Here is a 12536-nt window from a genome sequence, read left to right on the forward strand (position 1 = left end):
TCTGTTGGTATGACAGCCCAATACATATTGATAAAAAAAGAGCAAATAAATAAACACACACTGCCATTTCTCAGCACCTCCTGGATAAAAAACCTATCTCACTGCTAATCATCAAAACACTTCCACAATATAACCATCATTCCATTTCCAGGTGAAATATTAATTTCAGAGAGAGACTGGGTAACTGCTCAAAGTAGTAAATAGAATTTAATCTGAGGCTAAATGAAGAGAAAGCCCTAGTTCTTTCCACAATAAAGAATTCTGTGTCGTTCAGAAATTCTTATTTATTTTGCATATAGAAGTTTCTCAGGTCTCGTATTGGAACTCAGTACTCTGACAAAATTATCACAGCTTCTAGAAATACCCTTACCTTCCAAGAAACCTAGTGAATCAGAAACCTGTAATTTCTATTAACTTCTCAAAGAAGCACCGTAATTCACTTACACGCTTTCCAGAGTTCCTAAGTACACGCCTTCCTTCAGAAAGGAGTCATCCAGTCACTGGTCTGTTCACTACAGAATTGTAATTTCAAATGCTGAGGGCAGAGATCAATGGGAGGTCATTCATGCTGAAGGGAAGAGTTTAAGAATGCCAAAGTCTGCATGTATGATAGTGCTGGCATGTCTTTCGAACAATGGCTCTCGGTTTACTTTCAAAATGGCTTTATGGCACTGAGGAGACTTCTTGTCATAGCAAGTTGGAGAAGATCATACAGGGTTCTCTGAAGTTTTGTGGCCTGGTACTAGAAGTCTAAGGACCACTAACCTAGAACCAAGGAGAAACCAAGCAATGTCAAGTGAGTTTTGGCTACAGATTCAAAAGTCTCAAGGACAATATTTTTTTTAGGTTACTCTGCTGTTATGTGTTAACAAGGCATGTGTGTCACCAATGCACCAACAAAGGTGCTATAGCAACAGCTGAATCTGGCAGCAGGATACACAGCAAAGGGCCATAAGTGAAGAGGCCTAGAATCAAGTACTGCCTCTTGATTCTAACCAACTGTGTGACCTGAGACAAGACACTTCATCTCCCCATTGGCTATCTCCTGATCTGAAAGCAAAGACATAAGATGCAGCAATCAGAATCCTTTCTCAAAATGCCATCAGCATTTATGACTTGATGGCCATTTCAAGGAAGAGTTTAGAAAGGCAAGGCCACTGTGGACATCACAGTAGTTCAGACATCAGGGACTCAATCCCGGCCAGAGACCAATCTCAGAAATGTAGAGGTGGAAGGAAATAGATTTGGATATGGACATGGTACAAGTGCAAGTGGAGACAGGGGAATCAAAATGACCATTCTGGAACATAAGAGACACTGACTCTACAAGCAAAGAGACGTGTGTAAGGGATGCCGGATGCACACGAAACCACCTGTCATGCCGCTGTGGTGGGTAAACCTCATTTCACAACGATGAGACGCATCCTCCATAAATGGGAACAAGGTGGATCTCTTCCATATCAACTCCAGGTTTAGTTCATACCCACTTACCCCTGCCAGTATGACTGCCAAAAAGTGAAACACATGTAATTCCTAGGATCAGAGGAAAGGAATTAATTCTCTTACAACCCCTTCATGGTACTCTAGAAAAGAAACAAACAGGAAAATGTACAGTCTTTTCCCTTAAAAATGCCTAAAAGGTAGTGGAATAGATAGACAATCTATTCATTAAACTCACCCACGAGGAAATGTAAATTATATACTAATCTACCCAAACATTACCTAGTTCTACATCTGAGAAATTCATGAATATTATATTTCTCCTCTTGAAAAGATATATTTCTGACCTCTACTCAGAAGGTGCCTTGACTCTTAATCTTTGAGTCGGTGTGTAGAAAAAAACAGTGTGCAACTTTGTGAGACATTGATTTAAAAGGTCATAGAAAAAAAAGAGTTTCTGGTACTTGTTTCAAAACATGTGAAATGAAAAAAAAAAAAATTGCCATGTCTTGCATTCATTAGCTCATATTAAAACCCTTCCTGGAGGTAAGAGGTGATTAAAGAAAGGAAGAATATCAACAGTTTTCACTTACTTGATTCCTTTTGCCAAAATCAAACCCTAGTACCAATAACAGGAAAGACCTACAGCTAACCCGGTGCAAGCATTATTAACGTAACTTCAAGTGGTCTCTCTGGTCCATTATTTGAAAATAAATCGCAGGAGAGCCTGCCATTCAAGTTTTCAATTATAAAATTCCAGTTTGTCATATTGTTTTCAGAGAAGAGGCTTTCAGATGGTATAAGAAATTGAATCTTCATTTAGATCTCAAAAAAAGGGGTGAGAATAAAGATAATAAAAATACCTTTTTCCCCTCACTTTTCTTCATTTGCTACCTTGTAACCTGATATGCAAGCTTTTATACTGACCTCAGAAAATCACGATAATATGAAAGTCAGATAATAATCAACTTGGCTGGAGAATATACAGCTTGGCTTGGCTCTCTCAGACGTAGAGTCAGTTTTGATTATGCACTCAACTAACTCTTTTCAAATTTCAACTCAACATATCATCAGCACCTATATGCAAAGAATTTCTAAGTCAGTCCTTTCTCGAAACCAGAAAGAGAATATTAAACCACGAACATTTCAAAGATCTTAAGTCTTTCAGGAAAACAAGTTATCTAAAAATAGAAAAATCAGTCAGATTTTTATCAGTTGTTTTCCTCCTAATGCTCTATAATAATCCAACTCTAAAATACCCTATATATTGGGGCACCTGGGTGGCTCAGTCCTTAAACACCTGCCTTTGGCTCAGGTCATGATCCCAGGGTCCTGGGACTGATCCCCACATCAGGCTCCCTGTTCAGCAGAAAGCCTGCTTCTCCCTCTCCCACTCCCCCTGCTTGTGTTCCCTCTCTTGCTGTGTCTATCAAATAAATAAATAAAATATTTAAAAATAAAAATAAAATAAAATTTTATTAAATTTTAAAATAAGATACCCCACATATTTAGATCATAAGTGTGTATATGTATATATGTGTGGTGTATGTTTGTTATGTATACACACCCAGATATATATATATATATATATTCCTCATTTCATTATGGTAAATGGAAATGGTAAATGGAAAACTGCCTTTTCAAAAACATGAAAAAAATCTTCTCAGATACTCTAAAAACACAGTAACAACAAGAATAAAAATACTGAATTCTATCTTCAGCCAGATGTTATGCAAGTCCATTCACACAGACTGTCTCTAACTCTTATAATGTTCTCCCCATCTTCTTCCTTTAAAGATGAAAGAATGATTTTAGAGGGATTTGTTTGCCCTAGATTGCGTAGTGAATGGTAGAAGAAAGATTCAATATGAAATTTGTTCTGACTCTGTTCCCAATCCTACATCATGTTGCCTCTTCCCAAAATATAATTAAATTTGAATATCATTTGGCAATTCCAAAAACATTGTAGAATATACTATTCTGGCTAATGGAATTAGCATATTATCTGAAAGTTGATTTAAAAGATTACTAATGTTTCAGACACTTTTAAATTAACTGTCACGCCAACCTTGAAAAGAAAATGAAAATCATTTTTTATCATATGGAAGACATTCTAAGGGGTACTGTTAACATCAATTACTGAACGGGATAGTTCGAAGTAAAATATTTTATCAGTTTCAGATAAAAGCAAATTTTCTGTATTTAGCCTGGTGGTGAGTGTTATATTTACCATTACATAAAGTATGTCTGAAACCCTGAGGATTCAGGACAGCTCACCAAAAATGAATTCGTAAGAGAAGCGCTCTCTCTTCAGCAACCCCATCCTCCCCACTGAACCAACCTTCCACTTTTCTTGATCATACTAGAAGTAACAAGCATTCCTTTTAGTTAATACATAATAAATGAGACAAATTTCTAGCGAGGTGGCGGGGGTGGAAGGTGTACAGTTTAAAAGCCTTGGAGAGGGGCGCCCGGTCGCTCAGTGGGTTAAAGCCTCTGCCTTCGGCTCGGGTTATGATCCCAGGGTCCTGGGATCGAGCCCCAGGCTCTCTGCTCAGTGGGGAGCCTGCTTCCCTTCCTCTCTCTGTCTGCCTCTCTGTCTACTTATAATCTCTGTCTGTCAAATAAATAAATAAATTCTTAAAAAAAAAAAAAAAAAAGCCTTGGAGAACGGGACTGTCTAGTTAGGAAAATGTAGACCAAGATTGCCTATTGTCAAAAAGCTTGTGGATCAAGTCAGTACAAACTTTAAAACATACACTAGGGCATACACCAGGAAGAAACACTCCTAAATTTATAGGAGGACATGTGTTTATAAAGATCTTTACAGTCCACTATTTTGTTTGCCCCTTCTGGGGACCTTTTAGAGGTCTTCAGATGGGATAATCTTCCAACTTTCCTAGTTGATGCATGCCTCAGGTTATGCCCTCATTAGTCATCCCTCCTCATCCACGAGGGATATATTCCAAGACCCCCAGTGGATGACTGAAACCTCCGACACTCTTGAATCCTACATATACTGTGTTTTTTCCTATATATACATGACTGTGATAAAGTTTAATTTGTAAATGAGGCACAGTCTGAGATTAACAAAAATAACTAACAAAATAGAACTACTATACTGTAAGGAAACTTATGAGAATGTGAGCTCTCTTTTCATGATACTGTGCTCACCCTCTGCCGATGATGGTAACAATGTGAGAAGACAAAATGCCTGAGTGAGGAAAGGAATTGAGGAGAGTGATGGGGGACTGAGTGCAAGGCTACCCTAGTGACCTTCTGACACTACCTCCAACAGAGGATCATATCTTTCTGGGATCTCAGCTGACAGTGGGGACCTGATATCAGGGAAAGCCAACAACAAATGGGGGTGGGGGGCTACTGTATAATGTGGTGGTAAAACCTGAACCTGATTACAACACATGTAAAGTCATTCAGCAAGTATGAAACTATACGGAGGCAGTTTTATACTCGGAATACCAAGTATGAAATACTAATTTAAATATTAAAGAGGATTTCAAATACCCCATTTCTCTATGCTGATTATCTTAGGAAGTGGATTACACTGAACACAATGCAACATATTCTGTAGCTAATTCACCTGTTTGTGAGAATTAACCAATGCTTACTTCCAGTTTGGCCCCTTACAGAGGTAGGAATGGTAAAGAAGTGTGCTTTGACTATAAGAGACCTAATAGAGTATTTTGAAGTTCGCATGTTGACATCCAAACCAAAGAGTATATATTATTAATATGTGTGTATGCAACTTCATATATAATCATACAAATATGTACTGAACAGTGCAGTGTTTTTGTAAAATGTTAAAATAACTTACCAATTGCAGGTGGCTCAATAAGCCTCCCCCCACCTTTTTCTAGGTGCCTATTCTTAGCCTAGGGAATGAGAGCACACTATGAGACAGGCTTTATTCAAAAGCCTTCATATATTATTTCATTTAATTCTTACAACAAACACGTAAAGGATCTGTAGTCATCTCCATTCACAAATGAAATGTAGAAAATAAGTTATCCTGCCCAAGAAAGCAGTGAAGACTGGTGGAGCTGGGATATGAACTTGAATCTGTGGTTTTCAGGGCATAACCCACAGATAATAGTAACTTTATGTAATCATAAATGATTCAATGAACCAAAATTTTAAGATAGCTTTCTTCTTTACTCAGGCTGGGTGAAATCTGGTTTCGGTATTTTGTTTCTAATGTAATGCACTTCATAAGATAATGCAGCATTAATATTTAATAATACAATTTTCTTTAACTTGTTTTTATATAGTTTAATTTTTCTTAAATGTGCAATTTGCTCAGTTCCTGAAATAAACAGAGTAGAAGCTTACAAGCAAGGATGCTTTGTGGTATGTTCTAAACTCAGTAGATAAAACATCATATATACATGTTATAAGATATACATTGTGTAATAAGAAAGGATAGTAAAAAATGCATAATATCTCCTAAGTCAAAAAGACTTCTACATCATGCCTTTATCCAATCTAAATTATCCTTTGTAAACCAAATCACAAACTTTCCCATCAATTAGACAGTATATACGTTATATTCAATAAAGAATAATAAAATGTCTTTAAATTATTTTCAATAGGATTTCTAAAAGCTACTTTTGAAGTTCTATGTTTAAAAACAATAGTTTATAGGCCTAATTATGACATCTTTTTATTTTTGTCAGGGAAACATGGAAGAAAGACTGAATCCTAATTTCTGTATGGTAACATTTGGGTTAATATTATCTAAAAGTGAAAAATGCAATACATATTTTACAAAAGGCACTTTACATATTACATATTTAATTGCAGTTTTGACCATGAATTATTTCATCAAGAGACTGCTGCATACTGAACGATGAGAGATTGGTTTTCTATCAGAATATGTTTTTTAGAGAGAAATGCGTAACTAATGATGTTTCTGCTGCCAAATTGTTGCTTACAAAAATATACCTTATAGTTATACTTCAAAAAGTAGGGTTGTGGCTTTTCTTTTGTTTGCTTAGTTTTTTGTTTTATTTGGGTTTTTTTTTTTTTTTTTTTTTTTTGTTTTCTGCTGTTGTTGTTTTGTGTTTTAGTTTGTTTTGGTTCAGTTTTTTGGAGCTGAGAGGACCACCAAACATTTTAGGAAATATTTTTACCCATTGGATTCAGCAGAAGGGTGCCACCTGGTGGCAATGTGGGCAAACTCTAAACCAGGTCTAAGTATTAAAAATGAACTCATTTAAGAAACCTTGAAAGTTCCATCATTACCAAGATTTTTTTTTCTTTTTGTAAAGTTCCTATGTACTTCTCAAGACCTACCTGGTTCTTTTTATATTATTTCCATCAATGGAAGAGATATTAAGTTAACTTCAAATTTTTCAAGAGCTATTATTTATTTATAATCGAAGCTTTAAGCAAATTCATTGTTTTTTATTCAAAGTAAATATGTATACACAGAATATTGGCAATTATTTTTCATTATGCTAGTAACAATGTGTTGAACTATAACTGGGTAGAGGTTAGAAGGTTGGGCTCTAGAATTCAATGACCCTATTTTATGTAAGTTATTACAGACTGGGGTTAAGTCCTATATCCACCACTTATGAAGACAAGCTTGATTAGCCTCTTTAAGCCTCTGTATTTTCATCTCTAAAATGGGAATAACGACACGACTTAACTTTGAAAGTTTCTTTGAGGATCAAGTAGAAAAATGCATTTAATGAATGTTATCAGTCCAGAAGACAGTACTCTGCACATGGCAAGCATTCAGAAGTGATTTTTAAAAACAGTAAGTTGCAACTTGTCACTCAAGATTTTAGATCCCTCATTGTAAAGTGGGATTTTGATCATATTCAGAATGACTGTATCTACCCATATCAAATTATTTATCTAGATACTTGTAAACGTGAAGCATTATGAAAACAACAAAAATAACTTTCATAAACATTTAATCATTAAAGCTTTGAAAGAAAGACTACTAAAATGATAAAAAAATATTTCCAATGATTCAGGATGTTAATAAAAGTACACAGTCCCTGCTATTCCCATTGCCAATTCTCTCTGGGTAAGAAGTGACTCTTCCTGGCGCCAAATCCCAGAGGACAGTCACAGATGAAAGAAATGGAGGGGTCAAGCTCGCTAAAGGAATATAACAACCAAACCACAGGATCCATAACCATCTCACCCAAAGGAAAGACCACAGTCTTCCACTGTGCTGTAGGTGGAAATAGGTACTGATGGCCTCAGGACAAGGTGTTTTTGAGATCTCATAAAAATCTCTACTATGAAAAGCCAAAGACTTTTTTGGCAACATTTGAAAGCTTAAATCACTCAAAATCAATACACAGTTAAGTGATTAGCTGGACTATGCACCCTATTTAACCATCAAGTAGGACTTCATAAAGCTATATTTTTATTTAAAGTTGTGAATCTTTTTTTTTTTTTTAAAGAAATATAGCAAGCAGAAATATCATTCATGTCTATTTGGGGGGTATTATAACAAATACCACATGAGAGTTGTATGACAATCACAGCATCAGACCACAATATATAATCCTGTTAATCAAAACTTAGTACTCTTAGAGCAAGTAGTTTAAGCAATTGCAGCAATCATCCTCATTATCTGGTCATCATTTCATAGGTCAAGCTTCAGACAAAGAACATGCAAGATAAAAGGTATTTTCTAGGAGTGCTTGGAAAATCTTCAATGGGATGCTGCCACGCATATTTCACTCTGCTTTCCTTCCCCTAGCAAAATCAATCTCTTTCATTTTAACTTAAGCATAATATGCATACCATTGACATTTTAAAATCATGTAAATGTTCAGAAAGTCACTTTAAAAACTCAATTAAAACAAGAGTTCTGCAAATGGCCACTCCCTGAATATCTGAAGTGGCCATAAACCAAAATGCACGCTCACAAGAAAAAAGGATTCAAGCTTGACTCTCTCTCTTCAGATGAATTTTAAGTACCCGATTAGTCCTGACAAAAGGCTTTACTGTGCATAGGCGGCTTGTCCACTGTTTACATATGTATTTTCAGTTTCTGTGTTCTCTGCTCAGCTTCTCCCTCCCCACCTCCACTGGTACTGAGCAGTTTGCAGCACCTCAAGTAACCAGCTGGTGTCACAGGGTAGTGAGCAAAGATTTCATGTGGGGACTCTCACCCGACTAATCATTCTTATTGGAAGCATCATTCAAGAGCAGTAGAGAGGCTCAGCGGCTTGTTAATGAAATTTAAGAGCTGTCAGCTTGAAAGAGGATGTTAAATCCATGCTCCTCTCCTAAAATCATTTTTATAATCTGCTAACCAGTTGCTACCTTGTGGTGTGTGTTGGAGGGAGCAGAGGAAAAAGATGCAAGGGAAAGGGACACATAATACAGCATAAATGTTGTAGTATTTACATATGTATCTCTGGGTAGGGAGTAAAGCGACTAGTTGAAAAAAAACAACCTGCCTTGTAAAAACTGCAACATCCACTCCAGTAAATGGAGAGGGAGCTTTAAGGCATTGAGCAATCCTCACCACCTGTGTGAAACATATGTGAGGGAATTGAGGAGGAAAGGGAAGAGGAGAAGAGAGAGACCACAAGCCAGGAGAGATGACCAAGACTAGAATATTAATAACAGCAGCCCTGGCATGTCCTCCTCCGCCTCATCACCACTCGGGCGATTTGGACAGCTTCCCTTCACTTGCTCCTCAGTGCTTCGACTATGTGAAAAGCGGAGCCGCTACCAGAACCTTGCTGCTTGCACCCCTTCACCTCACTTCTAGCAAAGAGCTAGGAGAGTCTCTGGCCAAATCGCATTGGGCAGCCTTCAACAGTGCACACTGGGGACCAAGGGTACTCGGGTGCCTCCGTAGTTATCCGCTGACCTAACTGTTGCCCTCTCAGCTCAGAGTCCCTGACTGATGAAAACGTGACAACACCTGCAGCCGCCTCCTCACAGCCCCCCTCCTCTATGCCAGGGCACTTCAGCGCTCCCGACCCCTACAACTTTGGGAAAAAGCAACACCGAACTCCCGAGTCACCCCCAATCCAGGGACAGAGACGAGGTAAGGATCCACGGTATGGTTATGCTACAAATCTCGAAACAGCAAAACCAAAAAGGGGACGGCCAGTGTGGAGAGACAGAAAAGGTACAGAAATAACCCTCAGCCAGTACAGGGCACCCCATCTCTGCAGACACAACACATCTGGCCCCAACAAATCACTAAAGCCAGTACCTTGCCAGCTTCCCATAATAATGCCTTTTTATTCCCAAGCTCCGCTCGACTCAGCAGACCACAGACACAGGGTACACCTCATTCCCTCTTTTAGCGCCCCCCACCTCGCCCCGTCCCAGTCTCCTCAAAAGAAAAAATAAAGGAAAAACTCTGCCGGCCTAAAGGTCATTTTCCTTAGTGGGGTACTTTGGCCAGCGCTCGCTCGTTTCAGCTGTGTGTAGACCGGCTCTAACCCTGCAAGTGGACGCCTCCAGGAGCGCAGTATCTCCTCCAGCGTGCTTTTATTTCAGCCAAGAGGCCCCCACCCTGTGGCCCTGCCGCCTCTCCCTTCCTCGGTGGCCCGCCCGCCGGGGCTCCCGGGCCACCCCCAGCCTTTACCTCTCTCCCCCCTTCCCCGCGGCTCTCCACCGTGCGCATCCTCTCGCCCGGCCCCAGAGCGCGCTCGGATGCTCTAACTTCCTGCGGAGTCCATGGATCAGCGGAGGAGAGCCTGGAACTGGGGCGGAGGGGAGGGTGGGGAGAGGGAGGCGTGGGAAGCACCGACTGGAGCCACCCTTCCCGGGAGGGCCTGGCCGCAGCTGCCAACTCTCACCTGGTCCGCCGGCTGCGCCTGGCTCGCCCTGGCCCCCGGGGTGGGCTGCTGCTCCTGCTTCATGGCTGTCATCGCCGGCGGCCCGCGTTGGCGCTCACTTCCTCGCGGGCACTTCAGACTCAGGGACTGTCACTTGGCAGCGATCGCATGTCACAGGAGCCCGACGCTCTCCGAATTGGCAGAAGGGAAAGCGGCAGCGACGGGGTGGGGGGAGGGGAGCGACAGGGAGGAGAAGAGAGGCACCGAGCAGGCTCCCCCTTGCAAGATCCCTCCTTCGGCTACCGCAGACCCTCGAACTCCCCACTCCCCCCGCCCCCCACCACTCCAAAGCGTAGAGAGCCTCGGAGATCTAACACGACCAAGTGGCAAGTTAGTGGAGCAGAGAGAGGCACCTGACCGCGCTCGAGCGACGTCTCACAGCGCCGGAGGAGCCCGGCTAGCATTCTACCGCAGTCCGCGCCCCCCGCCCGCCCCCGGGGGCTCCCCGCGCCGAGCTCAGTGCGCCAGGTGGAGCAGCCCGGCGCCGCGCTCCAGCATCTCCGGAGCAACCGCAACGCGGGAGAGAGCCCTGTGCGTCGCGAGCTTCTCACACGCGCGGCCAAGGCTGTTGGGCTCTGCTGGCCCCCTCACCCCCCAACCCCCGCCCCCCGCGGGCTCTTGCTAAAACCCGGAGAAGCGGAGCGCGCCCGTGCAAGGCCCTCGGTGGCTCTATCGCTGCCACTGGGCATGCTCCAGCGCTCGGAGAAGACGGGGGTTAGCTAGGGTCTAAGGGCCCACAGACCCACTGGCGTTGCCAACACTTGCCAGGACCCAAGTGGTGATCCCGGGTTATGGCCCGAGGCTCTGCGTTTCTCGATTTGTGGCAATGGACAGCCTTATCCTTTAGCCTCTAGCCTGGATCCCCCCCACCCCCCAGCTGCTAGTGTAATTCTGAAAGGTAGATTACAAACAATAATAACTAGTGGTGATATTCTACTACTCCCCCCCCCTTTTTTTCTAGAACACTCAGACAAAAGTTTTCAAATTTTAAATTTCTTCTCCAGCCTTCCCTTGGCTTAACACAAACCTCTCCCCTTCAAAGTTTTCTGAGCACCTACCATGTGTCAAACACACTGTTTGGAGGGATTGCAAGGAAAAGAGATTAAAATACCTAGACAAACTTAAACTCCCTGCCTACAAGGAGTGTTCCTGATACTGTGGGTACTGGGGGATAGGAATCAAAGAGTCAATTTAACTCTTGGGAAGGTGACTTCCTGTGGGTAGGTATAACACAAAGTCCACCGGTGTCATTTAGAAACATTATTACTTTTCCCCATTGCTAGAAAGGGCCTACCAAAAGCAGATGGGCAAACAAGCAGTTCCCAGTCTCAGGCACAGGTGTCTGGAGATTGCTTACCAGAGAAAAGGTTGGAGGGAGTTAAATATCCAGATGTTCCTACACTCAGCCCCAGCATTGTGACTATGTTCCAGTGGGAAGGGATTGAGCATATGGTGGCCAGTAGCTTGGAGTATGCTTTTATTGGCTAAGCCTGGCTCCCCCACCCTTGTCTGAATTACTCAGTCCATGAACTATGCACTTCCTAGAGACAGGCTATCTTAGAATATTAGGAGTTGTGCTCCTGCCTATTAGTGAATTCCTACATTTGTCCTAAATATTGTGACAACAGTTCCTTTAAAATTGGTCTAAAAAAAAAAGTGATCTCTAGATTTGATTAAATTAGAAAATAAAAATATGAATTTTTTTCTTCAGGAAGGTATGATTTAGGTGATGAAAGCTTATTTTTCAAAAATAAGAGTTCCAGTGGATATTAAGTGACTTCTAACAGTGTGTTGGTCTAACAGAAGTAAGTTGAGAGGAATAACTTCACTGGTTGTAAAAATATAAAGCAAATTTTCAAAATGAAACATGGCGGGGCGGGGGTGGGGGGTGCCTGGGTAGTTCAGTCCTTAAGTGTGGGACTCTTGATTTCAGCTGAAGTCAAGATCTCAGGGTCCAGAGATCAAGCCCTAGCCCATCCAGGCTCAGTAGTACATGTTCTCCTACTGCTCCTCTTTACCCATCCCCCACTGCTCTCTGGCCTACCGGGTGCTTGTGCCTCCCCCCAATAAAATAAATAAATCTTTTAAAAAATGAAACATGGGCAAAATAGCTACAGAGTACTTTATCCAGTAAACATGTCAATCTCTATTTTCCCCATCCCTCCCCCCCCCAGGGAGAAAGGGGTCTACATTATTCCAAAAATGCTTCTGTTTATCATTTTAGTACATTCATCCTTTGGATGT

General features: G+C 41.4%; 1 protein-coding gene across 2 annotated transcripts in view; it reads right to left on the minus strand.

Annotated features, from left to right (window-relative positions):
- DPP10 (dipeptidyl peptidase like 10) overlaps positions 1 to 12536 on the minus strand; it is a 1364876-nt gene that overhangs the window by 628877 nt on the left and 723463 nt on the right. Inside the window, exon 1 of one of the 2 annotated variants that reach the window (XM_004773359.3) lies at positions 10254 to 10866. Coding sequence (XP_004773416.2) covers positions 10254 to 10325 — 72 coding nt within the window. The 5' untranslated portion in view covers positions 10326 to 10866. 2 annotated transcript variants of the gene reach the window in all.

This window comes from Mustela putorius, unplaced genomic scaffold (genome assembly GCF_011764305.1).
Source record: "Mustela putorius furo isolate JIRA1106 unplaced genomic scaffold, ASM1176430v1.1 tig00003867_pilon_pilon_pilon, whole genome shotgun sequence".
Taxonomy (NCBI): domain Eukaryota; kingdom Metazoa; phylum Chordata; class Mammalia; order Carnivora; family Mustelidae; genus Mustela; species Mustela putorius.